This window comes from Podarcis bocagei, assembly GCF_964188305.1.
Source record: "Podarcis bocagei genome assembly, chromosome: 6".
Classification (NCBI taxonomy): Eukaryota; Metazoa; Chordata; class Lepidosauria; order Squamata; family Lacertidae; genus Podarcis; species Podarcis bocagei.
In genome coordinates, this window is record NC_138130.1 from 43,754,431 (window position 1) to 43,775,209 (window position 20,779).

The following is a 20,779-nucleotide window of genomic DNA, read 5'->3' on the forward strand; positions in this document are numbered from 1 at the left end:
ACATCTTTATGCGCCCCCTTGCCCAGATTATCCGGAGCTTTGGGCTGGGCTGTCACCAATATGCTGATGACACTCAGCTCTATCTGCTGATGGATGGCCACACCGACTCGGCCCCAAACACACTGACCAGATGCTTGGAAGCTGTGGCTGGATGGTTTCGTGGGAGCCGATTGAAACTAAATCCTTCAAAGACAGAGGTCCTATGGCTGGGTCGGGATGGCATGGGGATGAGGGACCAACTCCCTTCTCTTGCGGGGGCCCAATTAGTGCCATTGCCTTCCGTTAAGAGTTTGGGTGTAATCCTTGACACCTCCCTTTCCATGGAGGCGCAAGTTACAGCAACAGCCAAGGCAACATTTTCCCACCTTTGCCGCATCAAGCAGTTGGTCCCTTACCTTTCCCGCCCCGACCTGGCCACAGTGATCCATGCGATGGTCATCTCCAGGCTTGACTACTGTAATATGCTCTATGCGGGGCTGCCCTTGAAGATGACCCAGAAACTCCAGAGGGTGCAGAATGCTGCAGCCAGGCTCCTCACGGGGTCTCTGCCATGGGAGCATATTCACCCAGTGCTTTTCAAACTGCACTGGCTCCCGGTAGAGTACAGGGTCAGATTTAAGGTGCTGCTTTTGACCTTTAAAGCCCTTCACGGCCTAGGACCCTCGTACCTACAAGACCGCCTCTCCCGGTATGCCCCACGGAGAGCTTCAAGGTCCATAAATAGCAACACCCTAGTAGTCCCAGGCCCTAAGGAAGTTAGATTGGCTTCAACCAGAGCCAGGGCCTTTTCAACTCTGGCTCCAGCCTGGTGGAACGCTCTGCCTCATGAGACCAGGGCCCTGCAGGATCTGATTTCTTTCCGCAGGGCCTGTAAGACAGAGTTGTTCCGCCTGGCCTTTGGCTTGGAGCCAATTTGATTCCCTCCCTCTCTTTCTTTTTTTCTTTCCTTCTCCTCCTGCATTGAGGCTACATTTTATTTTAATGTTGTAATATTTTAATGTTGTATTTTAATTTTGTTTTTAAGTTGTAATCATTCAACTTGTTTTTATTATTGCTTGTAAGCCGCTCTGAGCCCGGCCTTGGCTGGGGAGGGTGGGGTATAAATAAAAAATTATTATTATTATTATTAAAAAGATATTGGGTAAAAGGCCCAAGACTTTAAAAAGTCATAGCTAAGCAGAATAGATGCTGGACTTTGTGGTTTCTTGCACAACACCAAAAAAGAAGACACAACACAAGGCCTATATAATGCAAATTTAAAATGAATTGCTTAATTTAAATATATCTCATCGTAGTGAGAAAGACTGGCTGGGCGAGCTGTGCCCCTTCTCGGTCTGCTATCCAGGTGCTAACTGATGATGGGCAATTTTAGTGCCGCTGTTCTCATGGTTTCATTATAATTACACTGGACTTGGAGTGGGCATCCCTTCAAGCAGAGGACTTTCCTTGATAAAGTCAGAAACTTGGTCAACCTAGCCAGACTAGATTGATCAATGGTCTGGCAACACAAAGTAGCTTCAAATGTTCATACGATTTAATGGGTCCCACTTTACTGATTTACAAGCTGTGGCTAAAACACTGTGGCTTATCTATGACTATATTATTCAAATCTTTCAAGTCCAAATTAACTACAAACTGTCTCTGAAAAAAGACTATAAATGTTTCCTAACGTATAGCAGGTATGTTTTCCTAATACTAATATTTACAGTGCACAGAATTTGCAAAACCAGTCTGTTGTAAATCCTGCTGCAGCTTGTTGTAGCCTCCACTGATATTAACAGAGATGGAAGTAAATATAAAGCACAGTTTAGAGTATGTACCCAAGCTCCGTCTGGCCCAAACAGCTCTAAAAAGTTCCCAATAAATTCTCTAGACTTCTCTTCCCATTTCTGAATGAGGTCATGGCTTCTTTCTTCCACTCGGTTCACAAACTCTTTTGACTTTTCTTCCACATTCTTCACTTTTTCTTTCATTTTGTCCACCTGGTTCTGAAAGCGGTATTTCTTCTCCTGGTAAACATGAAAACAAATAATTTTGTTCCAGGTCCTGCTAGTTCAAAACTACATTGCTCCAGATTATAGAGGGTACAGACAGAAACCATCACATTGGTGGAGAAGGGAATAACTGTTATCTGTCTCCAGTAGGCATGCAGCCTGTTTTGAAATTGTGGCCTCTTTATCCTCTTTATGAAGTGGTATAAATCCAGCACTGCAGCTGTTGGGTAGATGGCTAGTATAGCAGAAGCATGATGGGGTGACTAGTACAACATAGTACTTTAAGTAAGACTCTCAACCTGAGCCAAGCTGCTGGCTTTAGGTGTAGTGGAGGATGCTGTCATGGACAGTATTGAACTACAGTCCAATTGCGTGTCTGTTGGGTGTCTCTACATGGAATGGAGGACTACCATCTTTTGCTACCCCAGATGCTCACCCAAAGGCATAAGGCAAGGAAGCAAACTGAACTTTGGAAAAACAACTTACGATTTATTTATTAGTCTGTGGGACAACTTGTGGCTACACAAACCATTGCTTAACTTTATGTGTGAACCAGACTACTGTTTATCTTTGATACTGGTCAGGTCTTTCATTCTGTTCACTGCTCCTGTGCTCTTTTTAATCCCTTGTACTTATTAAACACACGTGGCTTTAGTTTTTTGATACTTCTGAATATTTTAATAGCAAAGCTGTTTGGAAACACTATAAATAATTTCATCTTTTATTAAGCAACAGTGGCCAGGCAAATATGCCTGAGAAGCTTGCATGATGGGCATGAGGGCAACAGCATGCTGTTTCCCACCAGAATCAGGTATTCAGAGGCATACTGATTCTGATCATGGAGGTTCCATTTAGCTATCTTGGCCAATAGGAAAGGCAGAACTGTGTGAGGAGCTTTGGGTAGGTGGAACCAATGGAAGGTGTTGTGTCTCAGTTTAGTGGATAGAATTTGGTACTTGAATTCAGTTTTCTCAGTCTAGAATGATGGCTGACTGTAGACATTGGGCTGATGAAGAGCCGAGTGTATATATATGGGCTTCCTAGACCTTGTCCCTCTTCTGGGCAGAAGGTGGGTTATAATCCAATTTCGATGTTGAACATGACTTAAGAGACCAATGTACTTACATTAATAAAGCTGACATTCAACTCCTTAGCGGTGTATCCCCTCTGGAGATTGCGACGGGCATAAACATCATAATCACGTACAATTCTCGTAATAATATCTGAAGTTGATATGCCCTCAGTTCTCTGAGTTGGTACAAACATTCCTGATTAGAAAGGAAAAAGAAAAAGAGCAATGATTAATCTCCAACTTCCATATAAGAATCATTTGTTTAAGAATGGCCTCATTCTGGCCCTTGATTTTTTTATTTTATTTAAATACTTGCCAAACTATCTGCCCAATTCGGGACATCATGTATTTATTTATTTGTTTGTTTGTTTATTGAATTTCCTAGAATGCTTGAGCAATCAAAAGGACAAGTAAAAATTTGCTTATTTCTAATCTTCTGTTCTCCAGTAAGGCAAATCTTGGAACAATAACCTGAGTGGTATCCTCTACAAAGCTCTGGGATGGAACTTTAAATACCGGTACTTTCTCTTTGGCACTGTTAATCGTGCTGATAACAACTTAAATTAAAGAGATTTCTGTCATCACACGGGAACTTAATTTGTTCTCTTGGGATCAATATTGACCCCAATAAAGATAGTGGAAAGATTCCAATTCTCCTTAAGAGGATGTAGTGTGAGTTCACTGTCTCACATAAAATTCAGAAGATTCTGTGTAGAAACTAGCCTACTGTTCAAGGGCAAAATTTACACTTGTTGCTCTGCCCACTTTATCCTCTAGCCTCTGTGGCCCCTGGAATGTGGCCCAGAAGGGAATGTGGCCCACAGTCTAAAAAAGGTTGCCCACTTTAAAAACACATAGTGAAAGTATAAACTGGCACCCACCTGCTTCCTTTATATGCTTGTAAACATCATCTGAACCAGCAGAAGAATATGGAATGTCATCATGGGCTACAAAATCAATCTGGAATACATGGGAAAATGAAGAAATGAAATTAGGTTGACCCTTGATAAAGGCTTGGTTGTTAATTTTAAAGCATAACTTATTTACTTGCTTTTACCAGCTTTCCTATGAACTTAAAGAAATATGCATTGCAGTAATAACCTAAGACATTTTAGGCTATTGTTAATTGGTGGTTGTGATTAATATGTAGCACATGAGATTATGGTTTAATTATGAACCTTTCTTTTAGAGAAATGCTTTCTTTTGTGTAAGTGATACCAATAAGGAACCTGAAGTTGACTACAGTCACTTCCACACATCCTATCACTTGCACAGATTAGCTCAGCAATGAGACATGTTTCACCCTCCAGGTGGGTGTTGGACTGCAACTCCCATCAGCCCCAACCAGCATGGCCAGTGGTCAGGGATGATGGGGGTTGCAGTTGAACAACACTTGGATGGCCACAGGTTTCCCATGCCTCAGTTAGCTATTATGTTAAAATCAGTGAACTTGCTGAAGGAAAAGTATTTCACAATATCTGAGAGTGCTTGCTTGAAAACACAAAGCCGCCACTAAATTGGGGCTATTCCAAAAACGTGGAGTGACCACCTATGGTAACATTATTGGCCATGATCTATTGTTATTTTGAGCAGTGCTTTTAGTGCAAAAGCATTCTGTATTAGTTAAGGCCAGGTAATTAGTCTTGTCATTTAACTGAGTACTGGAAATTTTCCAAATTTCCTTGGATGTGCTACAGTAGGAGTAACATTTAAGCCGGTGCACTTGGTGTACATGGGTAACTTTGCACATCAAGCTCTTGAGTCATTAGACTACACTGTTTGAAGCAATCCCAAATTTATGTACTACAATACCTACAGCAAATCAATTTTAATAACCCCATGACTTTAAATAGATCAGAAGTTTTAAACGTATGCATGTTTAAATTTGTGCCAAACACTGCTCTTTGTAAAAGAAGGGAGTGTGATTGAATAGCCTCAATTGCTTTTCCTGCCCCAAATGAGCCCTCAATCCACTTATCTATCTGCTTCTGCTTCTTTCTCTTTCTTCATTTTTTTATTTCTTTGTTTGGTGGTGACAGAAAGAGAGTGAGGCCTCATTTCCTGCTCCCTTCACATGCACTTGAAATGCCCCCTGGGAAAATGAGGATTCCTCCCAACCTTAGCACCTGCATCACCACCATAGTAGCATCTCAAGGAAAGTAGAGGGGAGGAAAGACATCCCTTGCTGCTGCTGCCATTGCCACAGCCAAGTACGGGAGGTCAGAGAGGAGTGGGAGTTAATTTCTAGCTTGGATTACAGTTTGAGCCAGAAAGGAAGTAAGAGAAGGAGGGAAATGGCCCAGTTCAGAAGAGTGGCATGCTTTATATGCATTCTAAACAAAAGTCAGCAACCTCATTAAGCTTCCCCACCCCCCTTCCTCATCTGATGAACAAGGTCTTTAAGCAGAGGCTTGACAACCATATTTCAGGAGTGCTCTGATGGTGTTTCCTGCTTGGCAGGGGGTTGGACTCAATGGCCCTTGTGGTCTATTCCAACGCTATGATTCTATGATTCTAAGGAGAGAAAGGCACCTTATGTTTTTCCAGAAACTCGGGTGTGAGTGTCCACGGAGCATCTCTGATTACTTCATCAACGTAGCGGCAGTGTCTGAGGGCCTCATACCTCTCTGCTTCATTCATTACAGTGAAGCCTTTAAACTCGTGGGTTAGATCATCACTGCAAACTGACATACGCACATGAAAAAATCAGAACAGAACAACACAGGCTCTGTAAAATGTAGCACACCTGTTTGGTTAGAAATTCTTCAAAGCTGTCTTTTCTCAGTTAAATTGTCAAACTAAATCATACTTGTTCATGACTGTGAAATTAAAACAAAACAACCCCCCACATAGATGTTACAAATAAGATGTAACGAGAGATGGTTGCATCAACTCTGTGCCTTGATACAGGCTAATCAAAGGCGATTGGGAGGAGTTCAAATTATCTGGCAGCTAAACTGGAAAAGAATCAGATTCTCTGACTACATGCACCATGTACAGTAGGCCAGCATGCTTAAGGCATAAGACATCTGAAGGCAGCCCTGTTTAGGGAAGCTTTAAATGTTTAATAGGTTATTGTATTTTAGTGTTCTGTTGGAAGCTGCCCAAATGGGCGGGGTATAAATAATAATAATAATAATAATAATAATAATAATTATTATTATTATTATTAAATGCATTTAACTTGTGCTCATTCAGCTTTAAGCACTTCGCAAAATAAATAATAAATGGGGTGGCATTGTGGGGGGGACTTTGGCAATCCACCCACCCACCGTTGCACTAAGTGTGTTTTGACTATATTCAATTTTGGTTTCCCAGGAATGTAATCCCGTGTGATGGCCTGGGAATCTGATTCAGAGGCTGAACCGGAGGAATCCCAGCCTGCACAGGAGTCCCCACCTCCAGGGCCGGCTGAGCCAGGGCAGGGCCTTGAATCTGAAGGGCCCGCACTTGTGCCGGATCCTCAGAAGCAGACACCAGATGAATCCACTCTGGCTCCGGGGATGATTGAGGACCGATTGCCTGCAGGTGCCCCTCTCCCAGCCCTGTCAGGGGAAGGTGAGGCGGTCTCTGGGTCCAGTAACCCTCCAGCCTCTCCTGAGCTGCAGAGGCTCAGGGCAGAGAGGCGGAGGGAACTGGGTTCTCTCAGGAGGAGTGCTCGCCTTAAGGCCAGGAGAGTCACCTGTGGGCCGGGACCGCCCTAGGCCCCAGAGGAGATAAAGGCCAGTCAGCCCAGTCCCAGGTTGTGGGAGCAACGACGTTGGAAACCAGTTTCTGCCAGCACCCAGACCTGTTTTTCTGGAGTTCCCAACCACGCCCGGCTTCTTGCTTTGGACCCCGCTTCGCCCTTGGTGGACAGTCTCCAGACCCTCAACCCAGGACCGTCCTCTGACCATGCCTCACGGTAACCCCCCCCCCCAGGACCAGCACACCCCTGCTTAAATAGGTCTATTGTAATTTACTATCAGCAATAGCTCCATGTGTCTTTTCTGCCGTAATTAGACTTTTCTAAAACTCATTTAGCCACCTGAGGCTCAGTTTGAGATATATTTATGGGTCTCTTAGCTTCCTTTCCACTACAAGTACTGCTGTCCTTCAATGCCAGCAACTGGTGAACAAAGTGGTATTATGCCCCAGCACAGAAGCTTGGATAAGATGCTTTTCAGTGCACCTCATGCTATCATGATAGTTCTATGAAATTTAAGAAAGAAGAATCAGAAACTGATTCTCGATTAAATCTTAATTTAAAATTCTTCCTGATTTCATTCCCATCAGAACTGAGATAAACTACCGTATATCCACAGCCAATAATGTACTTGCATTGGGGAGGAATTCAATACACATTATATGGAGATCAGATCAAAGGTATAGGGTTCAAGATCCCATTTCTCACAGTGGCTAAAGAGATGCCTAAGGGAAGCTCAAAAGCTCAACATGTGGGCAGTAGCTTCCTCCTCCTGCTGTTTCAAAGTGTTTTGCCTCTGGGTGGGTTCAAACTAGCAACCTCCTGAGCATGCTTGTAAAGACTGCACCACAGATATGATCAACCCAATGATAATATTTGTTCAAATGCTGGCCTTACCTCCTACCAACAAGTAGCTATTAGGAAACAGAGTTTTGGCTTGCATAAGAGCTCTAGCATGGCCAGCATGGAAGAGGTCGAATATTCCATCTGCATAGACTCTGACAGGTCTGTCCACTGTGGGGGCAAGGAAACAATGTCCAGGTCAAAGCAGAACTGTACCTCAAATCTGTGTCAGACTACTGTGAGGTATTGTTGGCTACATATATTCAATATAAAAAATGGGTACATTCAAGCCCCCCTACTCCCAAATTTGGTGAATTAGTCCAGATTAGGACAAAAGAACATAAGCAATGTAGAAATAAGCTACCAGTCTGAAGAATTTACGTAAGTTATGTGTACATCATTGGACCATATGTGTATAGCAGAGCTAAAATGCAGAACTCTCCTAAGATGTGAAGCATATACAGATTTTTTTAAAAAAAAAACCTAACAATAATACTTCATTGTAGAAGATTTCAGATATTTGATGATTTGCTTTAATATCAGCATGCCACTGCTGCTTAGTGAGTTTCTAGCTAAGATAGAAGTTGTTCCCTTTCACCCTAACATTTTATGATAGGATCAAATTTTATTCCCCACTGTCCATATGCTCTGTCTATACAAATGTACTCTCTGTAATCTACGAACAGACAAATGCATACATTATAATGACTATCTCATATTAGATTAATGTCAGCATTCACACACTGACAATTCCAGACCAATATTGCGACTGTCAGTTTTCACTGGTACAAGTTGGAAGCATGGGAAATACTTCTATATCTATCTATATCTATATCCCACTTCTTCTTCTAATGTATGTGATCTACAAGTAGCAAACTTTCTTCCTTGTCCATGAAAAGAAAACTGTGTTTACAGGAAGACTCATTCCCTAAACTTAACTCTCCTGAAAATGCAGTATAATGGACTGAAAAATATTGGATCCAAACCTCTTTTTCTACCTAAAGACAGTCACAAAATTCAGCTGAGGTTGTCAGTGCTTACATATATATCACCTTTCACTCCCCCACCCTTTAACACAGGTACAATAAAAAGCATGTGCAGCAATTGACTAAACAATTAAATAAACAACTAAGCAATTAAATAAACATCTTTTACGTTTTCCCTGTAAAACTCTTAATCAACCTGCAAGGGCAAGTATCAAAGCTGTATTCCATGAAACTGATTTATATTTCATAAATCCAGAAGACTCACCTGGTGTTCCAAGGCGGGCCTGAGCAATAGTTAGCTTCTCATGGGGAGCTTTGCACTGGCAGCTTGTATCACCTGCAAATGGAGCAGGTGCAGACAAAGTCTAGAGACAGGGGAGGGCAGATTGGGGTAGGGTGGACCAAAACATATTGTTAATTATTGCTCTGTGCATGACCTTTTTGCTCATTGTCATCACACAGAAGCACTTGATATAGGAACAAAGTATGTTGTTTCAGTCTTGAAGAGAATTGCATATATATTTTTTAACATCCTAGAAGGAGTTCATTTTTAGACCAGCTTTTGGAAGTATGTATGCCAATTTCAAGTCACTCTCAGGCTGTGAGAAAGAGAGGCTTCATTCTTAGGATGCTGGTTACAATAGATATTTTCCCCATGTTTGCTTCTTCTGTACAGCTGTCAATATAGTAAGACTGGCATCTTTCAGAGGTACGCTACACAGCAGAGTATTTCTGAACATAGCTTTAAAAGAACAAAACAAAACTAACAGCCAAGGATTTTAAGGCATGGGTAACCAAGGTGGTAGCCTTCAGATATTGCTGGACTACAATACCCATCAGCCCCAGACAGCATGGCCAATGAGCAAGAATGATGGGAGTTGTAATCCAACAGCATCTGGAGGGCATCATTTAAGGCAGAGCTTTTCAAACTTTTCATGTTAGTTACACACTTTTTAGACATGCATCATTTTGCAGTACAGTAATTCAGTTTTACTAACAAACCGGGGTTAAACTAACCCCTTTCCAGCCCTGGGAGCAGTGTGGGGAGTGTTTGTGTGACACACCTACACACTGCAGCTGACACACTAATAATGTGTCATGACACACAGTTTGGAAAGCTCTGATTTTAGGTCTTGTTAGAGACAAATATTAAGGGTTGTGTTCAGGGGCATAGGAAGGGGGGAGGTGGGGGAGGACCGCCCCGAGTGCCCTCACTGAGGGGGGTGACATTTGACCCACTGCCTGTCCTTGACTCCCAAGACTACCCAGAGCCGTCAGGGTAAGGAGGGGAGCTGTGCCGTTTTGCCGGCAGCATTCCCCCCTTCCCCCTTTGTTTTGACAGCTTGGGGGAGGCTTGGGAGTCACGGGCAAGCAGCACACCGAATGTCCGCCATGGGCAGCTCGCTCCGCCCCTGGCTTCATAATCATAATAATAATGTATTATTTATACCCCGTCCATCTGGCTGGGTTTCCACAGCCACTCTGGGCGGCTTCCAACAAAATATTAAAATACAATAGTCTGTTAAACATTAAAAGCTTCCCTAAACAGGGCTGCCTTCAAATGTCTTCTAAAAGTCTGGTAGTTGTTTTTCTCTTTGGGAGGGCGTTCCACAGGGCGGGTGCCACTACTGAGAAGGCCCTCTGTCTGGTTCCCTGTAACCTCACTTCTTGCAATGAGGGAACCGCCAGAAGGCCCTCGGCACTGGAACTCAGTGTCCGGGCAGAACGATGGGGGTGGAGACACTCCTTCAGGTATACTGGACTGAGGCTGTTTAGGGCTTTAAAGGTCAGTACCAACACTTTGAACTGTGCTCAGAAACGTACTTTCCCACGCCTGGGAGGGCACCCACTGCACCACGCCCCCCTCAGGAGCGCACCCGCGCTATGCTCTGCTGCTGGTTGTGTCCAATGGCAGTGTCAACAGAAGGCAGCTTGCACAACCAATATTTTCTATTCCCCTTCTTGTGCCTTGAGCTCCTTGTAACACCAAATACCTTTCCAGAAGGCAGGGGGGTTAACAGCAGAGGATGTGTCTTAACCATCAATGCTTTCCCCTATTTTTTGTTAATTTGGAGATATGCTTTGATGGGTGAATTTGCTGCCCAGAAAAACCAACAGTTCTGCCCAACAGGGACTGGGAATAAACTGGGCTTTCCCATACAAGAGTCCACACCCTTTTCCTCAATATGATTTTGTCCTAGAGAGCTGCAGACAAGGTAACCAACTTTGTGGCATATTTCTACTCCATGAGCTGTTCACAGCAACACAAATGAAAATAATTGCTCCTGTCCTTTCAGACAAGAGAAGGATTACAAGAGCCCTTGATCCTTCCTGTTTGGGGTGCGATTTACTATAGAAAATCACAATTTTTCTTGCTTATGTTTTCAAAACAGTCCTTTAGGAACAGAAAGCTTTCTTAACAAGAACCAGATACATCCCATTCTAGACTTGATATTTCAACTCTACATTGACTTCTGGGAGCCATTCCATTGGGCCTGAATAGCTGCTTAAGAAGGGATATCATTTTCTAATAAAAAAATGAGGTGGGTCAGTCTAGACATTCTGCATTTTTAGATGACTCGAACCAGGAGCACTGTACCATGTGATTTTCCTCAAATGTGTTGTTTAGCTTTTAATCCCAATAAAATCTATGGCCCAGATGAGAAGAGCTAGTCTTTCCGTGCACTAAAATATTTCTGCTATTCCGGAGCTCTGGTGTCATATCATCTCCTTTAACTGCTCTTTAAAAGTCTTGAGAGCCATAAAAGAGAATTGAATAATTAGGGCAAAGAAAACATCTTGTTCATTACTACTGCTATCTGTTACATAAACATGTGGGGAAAGTAATATTAAAGGGATTTTTAAGCGTGTAAAATCTGTTACATATACCTAGTACTACTACTTCTGATGTGCAATGTACACTTAAATCAAACTTTAAGGGTTGGGTTTTGTGGAAACTGACTGACCACGGAGCACAGTGTTTCCTTTTTATTATACATGACCATACAGTCTGGGCTCTTTCCTATATTTTCTAATCACTGTCTTTTCCCCTTGTGTTTTTGTAATAGTTGAGTGCTAAACTGCCTTTTTATTTCTAAGCAAGGTCAAGTTACACAACATCCAGTCCAATGTGGTTCATGCTGGGATAAAGAGGAAGGTAGAGATGTTAAAACAATAATGGCTATGGTCCCACGCCTAGAAGATGATAATCTTGACTTAGCTAGTAAAAGGCTGTTTCCTGGGAGATAACCTAAAGAAAATAGACCTGTTTTGTGGTCATTTCTCTTGCCACTCTTGCACCTCTCTCCTTGCTTGGTAGAATAGGGAAAGGTTTTGGATTATGGATGCTTGGGAATTCTGAAAGGCCTTCCTTTGCCACCCACTGAACAGTTTATGCTAGCATTACAGCTTATCAGAGGGAATAGTCTTCAAGCCTTCAGCTTCAAAGTTTTCTTAATGCTTCCCACTGGTCTGGCTAGTGCTGCACAAAAGTTTGCAGCAACCAGTGTTTTATTGGTCTGGAAAGATCCAGACTGAGTTCTGGCTCAGAGCCTGATACTTGTGATCATGGGACCACTGAACCCAAGGCTTCTCTGAACCAGGACACATAGAACCTGAGTTAGGGCCCTCACAGGTGAATATCCCTAAGCCAGAGGAACTAAGTGCCTCCCACACTCCCTTGCATACCCTCCAACATTCCTCCAATGAAAATAGAGACACCCCATTCCATAATGATTATTTTATTATTTATAAAGGTAAAGGTACACCTGACCATTAGGTCCAGTCGTGGCCTACTCTGGGGTTGCAGTGCTCATCTCTCTCTATAGGCCGAAGGAGCCAGCGTACAGCTTCCGGGTCATGTGGCCAGCATGACTAAGCCACTTCTGGCGAACCAGAGCAGTGCACGGAAACACCGTTTACCTTCCCGCTGGAGCGGTACCTATTTATCTACTTGCACTTGATGTCCTTTCGAACTGCTAGGTGGGCAGGAGCTGGGACTGAACAACGGGAGCTCACCCGTTGTGGGGATTCGAACCACCGACCTTCTGATCGGCAAGTCCTAGGCTCTGCGGTTTAGACCACAGCGCCACCTACATCCTACACATTTTACTGGGTTGCCCCAGCCATTCCAGGCAGCTTCTAACATATATGAAAACATAAAAAATTAAACATTTTTTTTAAAAAAAAACTTCACTATGTAGAATCGCCTTCAGACAGCTTGGGGTTCAGATAACTCCATACCCTCCAACATTTCTCTAATGAAGATAGGGACATCCTAAGTAAAAGTGGGATATTCCGGAATCAAATCAGAAACTGGGGTGGCTTCTCTAAATCAGGGACGTCCTTGGAAAATAGGGACACTTGGAGGGTCTGCCCTTGCAGGTTCAGTGGCACTGGGAATGCACCAGGTAGGAGGTCATGGAATGCAGAAGGGGACCATTTTCAGCCAGAGGATTCACACTTTAAGGGACTTTAGTTCCCAAAAGTGGATGACACCAAGGGTAGGTGGACTGGAGGCAGAGGCTCAAAAGGCCTTCATTCATTTCCAATTCTCATCTAAGCTATTCCTGTTGCCTTGCTCCATAAGCTCCCTCTGCTGGCCTGTAACAGGACACAAGTTCTCTCATCACTCCAGTGAGCAACACTGCAAGCCTATACCTGTCTACTCAGATTTAAGTTGCACCAAATTCAAGTGGACTTACTCCCACATATGTAGCTTTGCATAGATTGCAGCTTAAAACACGTGAGTTCTACTCACAAAATCTCTGGGTGTACATAGGGTATATGAATTATCTCAACGAAGAAAAATGGAAAGCAATGTTCTACTTCTTTATATTAAAAAATGCTTATGTTCTGCCCTTTTGGTATCTACCTTATTATTGCTTCCACTTTGGGTTGAATGTGTGGCTCTACTACACCTGATTAGACACTGTCATCCAGCACCAAGGGCCTTCTGGCAGTTCCCACACTGCGATAAGTGAAGCTACAGAGAACCATGCAGAGGGCCTTCTTGGTAGCTGCGCCCACCCTGTGGAATGCCCTCCCATCAGTTGTCAAGGAGATGAGTAATTATATATGAGACCTCTGAAGGCACCCCTGTATAGGGAAGATTTTTAAGGTTTAATTTTACTGTGTTTTCATATATGCTGGAAGCTGCCCAGAGTGGGAAGGGTACAAATAATAAAATATTATTATTATTATTATTGAATTTATATACTGTCCTATACCCAGAGATTTCAGGGTGGTTCACAGAATAAAATCAAAATATAAAACCACAAAATATATAATCAAAATAAAAACCACTACCCAATAACACACACACACACACACACACCCCCCGGCAAAACCCACATTTTAAGAGGGCATAGGATGACAATCAAATCAACCAAAGGCCTGGTTAAAAAGGAATGTTTTTGCCTGGCGCCTAAAGGCATATAATGAAGGCACCAGATAAATTTCCCTGGGGAGAGCATTCCACAGACGGGGAGCCACTGCAGAGAAGGCCTGTTCTCATGTTGCCACCCTCCGGACCTCTTGAAGAGAAGGCACACGAAAGAGGGCCTCAGAAGATGATCCTGGCGTCCGGGTAGCTTCATATGGAAATAGACGGTCATTGAGGTATTGTGGTCCTGAGCCATTTAAGGCTTTATAGGTCAAAGCCAGCACTTTGAATTGGGCCCAGAAATTAATTAGTAGCCAGTGCAGTCGGACCAGGATCAGTGTAATCTGTCTTGCTCTGGTGAGCAACCAGGCTGCTGAATTCTGCACTAGCTGAAGTTTCTAAACTGTCTTCAGAGGCAGCCCTACATATAACACATTGCAGTAATCTCACCTTGAGGTTACCATAACATAGACAACAGTAGTTAGGCTATCCCTGTCCAGATAGGGGCACAGCTGGGCCACCAGTCAAAGCTGATGGAAGGCACTCTAGGCCATTGAAGCCACCTGAGCCTCGAGTGATAGCAAGGGATCCAGGAGTACCCCAAGCTACAAACCTGCTCCTTCAGAGGAAGTGTAACCCCATCAAGAGCAGGTGATCTCCCACCCATCTGGTCTAGGGAACCACCCACTAACAGTACCTCAGTTTTATCTGGATTGAATTTCTGTTTGTTGGCTCTCATCCAGTCTATTACTGAGGCAAGACACTGGTTCAGCACTTCCACTGCCTCACCTGCAGATGTAATGGAGAAATAGAGCTGAGTGTCATCAGCATACTGCTGACAACATCCTCCAAACCTCCAGATAACCCCACCTAGCGGTTTCATGTAGATGTTAAACAATGTGGGGGGTAGGACTGAGCCCTGAGGAACCCCACGGTGAAGGTTCCATGGGGCTGAAAAGCATTTCCCAAGCAACACCCTCTGGGAACGTCCATCCCAGTAGGACTGGGTCCACCACAAAGTGATGCTGTCCACCTCTAGTTTAGACAGTCGCTCCAGAAGGATACCATGGTCAATGGTATCGAAAGCCACTGAGAGGTTGAGAAGAATTAACAGGGACATCTTCCCTTGTCTCTTTCTTGACAGAGGTCATCACACAGGGTGACCAAAGCAGTTTCTGTGCCAAACTGAAATGGATCCAGAAAATCAGTTTCTTCCAAAAGTGCCTGGATCTGGTCTTTTGTAAGTGGTATATAAATTTTGTTAAATAACTAACTACATGACTGATAATGAAGTACTTTGTTAGTGCATTGCCTATAAACTTCAAAGCTCCCAGAGGCCCCTTCAAATGTTCTGAAATTCATAGGACAGGGATAGCTAACATTGTGCCCTCCAGATGTTGTTGGGCTATATGGGAGCTGTTGTCCACCACATTATCTACCTCTGTCATGGGGTGTGCCTTTCTCTTGTGACTATGCCCCCTCAGATTTTGTGTGGCAAACTCCTTGTGTGAAAACAGTTCCATGTGAAATCAACCTAATTGAATAAAGCTCACAACTTCAGTGTTTCTCTGGCAACCATCTAAATATTCTTATATACATATCCGCAGCACCACTAGAGCTAGTGTGAAGACTAAATGTTGGATTTCACTTCCCACAAGCCCCAGGAAGAATGGCCAATTGTAATAGATGGTGGGGATTGCAGTTTTTAAACTGAATCTAACATTAGAGGGGAAAAGCTTATACAATTCTGTATTCCTTATTTGTTTTCTAATTCTTTTTTTATCTGATAGGGTTATTGTAGGCCATTTGCTCCTGTAGACCTTGCTTCAGTGAGCAGGGAGGGGAGGGAGCCTTGTAATTTTCTGATCCTTTTGAGTTTAGAGGCCCAGAATCAGTTGGCATGGGAACTCTTTCAGAATCCTACTGGTTCTTTATATTGTCTATATTCTGAGGGTTTCAAACACAGACCGCAATTTTCATGTGGGATGATTTCAATCAAACAACTCCAATATACAGTGGTACCTCTGGTTATGTACTTAATTTGTAGCGGAGGTCCGTTCTTAACCTGAAACTGTTCTTAACCTGAAGCACCACTTTAGCTAATGGGGCCTCCTGCTGCCGCCGTGCCACTGGCGCACAATTTCTGTTCTCATCCTGAAGCAAAGTTCTTAACCCAAGGTAATATTTCTGGGTTAGCGGAGTCTGTAACCTGAAGCATCTGTAACCCGAGGTACCACTGTATGTACAAAGTCATTTCCTGCATTGTCCTATTTATTCTCTACCACTTCAATAAATGTTTCTTGCTGAATCCTGACCAAATGAAAGCTGTATTTTCTTGACCTTTGCTAACGGCACATTTATTTCATGCAGGACTTAGATTATGGATAGGAATATGTACAGTCCCACCATATGCTTATTTTAGAAGTTAAAGTGTTCCATAAATCTTGATTCACACAGTGTCACTCCTGTCTTTCATTCAAAACGCTGTGTAAATTGAAAACAAACTCTGGTAATATTAATATAGTTCTTGAAGCAATAAATATTCCCAGATGAATGCTACAACAATAGGCAAAATGCATATGCAAGTACCAAGTTCACACTAGACCTGGTTCAAATCCACAGTCAGCCATGAAGCTCACTTGGTAATTTTGGACCAGTCAACTTCTCTTGGCCTAATCTACATCATAGAGTTGTTGTGAGGATAAAATGGGAGCAGGGAGAACTATGTATGCCACCCTGAGCTCCTTGCAGGAAAGGCAGGATATAAAGAAACAATAAATAAATAAATAAATAAATAAATAAATAAATAATTTTCATTCTTCTCGTCTGATGATGGGATTCTAATATATTCCAGGATAGTTTTGTTGTGCATGAGGTTTCAACAGGAAACTCTTTAATAGTTATCATAAGCACATTTCAATGCAAAATGTCTGTAACCGCCTCCATGCTTTAAACAAAACATTTTTTTCAAAACCCCAACTCATCCCTATTAAAAAGTTAATTTAAGTCACGTTCATCAATTATTATGGAATTTTAATAGCGTCTAAAATAGAAAGTTGAATGTAAGCATTAAATGATTGTTTAAACACTGGTAAAAAATCAAAGTTATTATTCCATTTCAGTGTTAAATAGTCTCCATGGGAAAGTATTAAACTACTGCCTACGTCACAGTGACAGCTTGGCAAATTGGCTGCCTGAGTTTTGCTTTCTCAGGAGGCAGTGATAGGAGTGATAAAATTACTTTTTAGGAAACAAAAATGGGGCAAGTATTTATCGCTATGGAAAACAGTACGCAGCCCCCAGGGTACTTCGTATTAGATTGCTGGGGCGTGGTTAGGATTAGGCTAGATATCCTTTTCATGTACCCATCACAGAATACCCATCACCGACTCCCAGGTAAATTGGCCTAGTAGTGTAGCTTACTTACTTTTGGAAGTAAACCCAATCCTATTCACATACATCAGAGGCCATTTCTTTACCCTTCCTAATTGTAATCTGCTAGTGCACTCATCTCTTACAATGCAAACCTTTCATAGTAGCTCTTATAGTAGCTCAAGCATAACTTATGCAACAAACAACTTCAGAGAATCACCAAGCTGAACTCTTTATCCCCCCCTTATAAAAAATCTGAGCAAAATTTTTGATTGAGACAAAATGTATATGTGAAACAATGGTAATGAAAATATTCAAAGTGGGTGCTGGTCTAATTCAGAACAGCATCCATGCAGTGAGGAAGGGATTATTAATTCTATATGCAGCTAGCTTCCTTACAAACACAGTTTCTATAGATTAATTACTGAAGAAATGCAGATTTTTCTCCTAATGCTACTGTCCCAACTCATATGCTCTCAACTGCTTGAAAGTAATATCATCCATTTTGTGCACACTGGAATCCCTGAAAACCAAAACAAAAAGTGAGATCTGTTACATTCTTTTCGAGTGTTTCTCTAAAAGGCAGTTTTTGCTTTTTTGATGGTTAAATCCCTTCTTCCCTGCCATTTCATTTTTTAAATCAGCAGAAAGGCAAAGAACAGGCAAGGAGTAAAGGAAGAGTTCTGTTGCAATCTGAACCTAACAAAGGGATGGGGAAAGCACCATTTTTTAATTTTATTTTTGCATCTCAATTGAAAGAGAGAAACATGCAACAATCCCTAAATTGTCTTTCTTAATGCAGTAGATATAATTAATACTTTGTAATACACATTTTTACAATATAGACAATAAACACAAAGAGCTAAAATGGATGAAGCTGTTTTCTAATTTCTATTCAGGCTATAAAGTACTGATTTCATTACATCCTAATAAGACAAAGAGCTCAAATAAATGTATCCTTTTGTCTCTTACTTACCAGTCGAGGCTGAGGACATGTGTGTTCTATCTCCTCCATGGTTTCTGAAGGAAGCTCATTAGAAAGGGATGTTGGGATACCTGTTTCTGACTCAGCATTAGTTGCAAGCACTGGCATGGCCAGTGAATGCTCCTTGCAGTGATGCCCTCTCTGCTATTCTCTTCTCAGTCAGATAATGTTTTCCTTTCTCATGTAATTCTCTCCCCCGCCTTCTCCCCCTTCGCTTCTTTTCCTTCCCTTGAGAAATTAAAGGTTTTTCTTTCAAGGAGAAGCCAAGAGGCAAGGCCTCAGTTTATCACTATAACAACCAGCTAGCAACAGAGCAGCTGGTACAGGATACAGTATTCTGATTTGCATGGTGCTTTCTGGTTGGTTCCTGTCATCATAGTACCACTTTAACTGAGCTATGTGATATATACTGGGAGGCGGGCTGATATGAATGCCAGCAGAACATCTCTCTCCCTCACCCCTCTTTATATGGTGCTTTTGTAGTTTTTGGTACAAACACAGATGTATTTATGCATTATACAAATCTCCTTCAAAGCTTTATTGAAAAATATATATCTACATGGCTATATCTTTTCTGATTTTGCAAAAACAAAAAGCAGTCTTTATTTATCTGAAGAATATTGGTTTAAGACCTAATATTCTATTTCAGTACGCGTTTGGATGCATGACCTGCTTTATTTTTCCTGAATTAAATATGCTAATTGCTCATACACAATTGGATGCAAAAATGCCCAGTATATACATACATCTAATTTAGGATTTTGCACATTCCAGACCAGTACTAACAATCAGCATGGTGAGGCAAAACAGATTACTTACAACCACCTCTCGGTAAGTAACCTAACCCTCTTATCAGGCCAACTCTCACACAGTTTTTACATAGTTAAATCAACATGGGATGGGTGGACTTTTACTTTGAATGCTGACATGTTAAACTGATCTGATGAATGCTTTCATGTCCAAGCACAATATTCTAATATGATTTCCTTCCCAAAGACCTTTTAGCGTTTGGAAAATTATGAGCTAGATCACTCAACAGTCCAGATCAAACTTGGCAAAATAATGCAGTCTTGACACTGTAAATTTACATTCGTGTGTACAAATATCAGCAGTGTTGAGGTGCTGAAAGGACAGCTCTTCAGATAAATAGTATTCATGTGATTATTATTATGTATGATTATTTTTATTTTTACATGTAACCCGAACTCCGTAGAAGGCCTACACTAATACAATAAATGTTTTGCATTCAGAAGGTCACAGGCTTAATTTCCAGCATATCCAGGTAGAGGAGCTGGAAAAGATCTCATCTGTAATCTTGGAGATTGTATGAACAATATTGAGCTACATGGACTAGTGATCTGATTCAGTATAAGGCAGGGTTTTGTGTAGCCAGTCCTCAGTTCATACTCCTAATATCATCCACACTTCAGTAGCTGAATTGTTTACTAAACCATATACAGTAGCTGTGTGCCACTTATTTTTAAAATCTGCCATGCTCACAAATACCACTGAATAAATTATGACTGCTTTAGATGTTTGAAATTGTGGTGTGTTTGCAAGAATCCATCCAGAACCATGAGCCATAGATAGCCTAAGAAATCAAACTAAGGCATAGTCCCAAGCAAATCTCAAAGCCTTCATGTCATTATATTCTGGAAACTCCAATTAACAGTCAGTTGGATGTAGTTCCTGTTCTCAAGCACAGGTAGGCAGGCAAGTGGAAAATGTGAGGTAGGCCAGAGAGAAAGAGTGTGCTTCAGGGAGAGAGAGAGCCAAACCAAAAGAGAGAGCAGCCTGCATATCTAAACCAGCAGCCTACCTAAACTTCAGATGCAAAACTGAGCTAGCATTTCCTAGAGGCTTGCTAATCCCAATCAGGCTGCAACTGGTGAGCAACAAGTGAAGCACAGACATTAAACCAACTAGGGCCTGAAGAACTCTGGCATGGTATCCAGTCCTAACAGATGGCGCTTATAGGTATGGAAGCTGCATTCTGGATAACTGATATATCACAAAAATAAGAGACATCTGAAGTGTATTTGGGGTTTTGCCTTCTTTCCACACATCTACTTAGATATCTATGACAGTTCATGTAATTTCATGTAGCACTTGTAGAGCTCCAGGTATGTGTCTGATAAGTGGACAATCTAGTAGATGGTTGTTTTGACCATCTTTTGTGCCCATTTCACATCACATGACTTACAGGACTCATACCCTTCAAAGACCCATGTTTATTTTTTACAAGATATAATACAAAGCCACCTATGGAATTCTCCCGATCCATGAGAGTTTCTAGCATCCCAGAGATCCAACAGCACAAGCAAGAGGACACAAAGAAAGCTGGCACTGATCTGAAACAGGGCAGGTCCAGCACACTAGACATAACTGCAGGTATAGGCCCAGAGATTCTTGGTGTGAGTTCAGGACCATGGCCAGCAATTTCCCAACTAAGGTTACAG

At 42.1% G+C, this 20,779-nt stretch overlaps 1 protein-coding gene across 4 annotated transcripts in view; it reads right to left on the minus strand.

Moving 5' to 3' along the window:
* PCYT1B (phosphate cytidylyltransferase 1B, choline) overlaps positions 1-20,779 on the minus strand; it is a 31,574-nt gene that overhangs the window by 4,930 nt on the left and 5,865 nt on the right. For 2 of the 4 annotated variants that reach the window (XM_081197808.1, XM_081197807.1), the window contains exons 3-9: positions 14,661-14,752; positions 8,846-8,945; positions 7,649-7,765; positions 5,599-5,750; positions 3,948-4,026; positions 3,120-3,262; positions 1,821-2,009 (exon numbers count right to left, since the gene is read on the minus strand). In XM_081197808.1, the coding sequence (XP_081053934.1) occupies positions 1,821-2,009; positions 3,120-3,262; positions 3,948-4,026; positions 5,599-5,750; positions 7,649-7,765; positions 8,846-8,945; positions 14,661-14,752 (872 nt within the window). Of the gene's footprint in view, positions 1-1,820; positions 2,010-3,119; positions 3,263-3,947; positions 4,027-5,598; positions 5,751-7,648; positions 7,766-8,845; positions 8,946-14,660; positions 14,753-18,311; positions 19,912-20,779 lie in introns of those variants that run through there. The other 2 variants (XM_081197806.1, XM_081197809.1) reach the window with 2 other exon arrangements.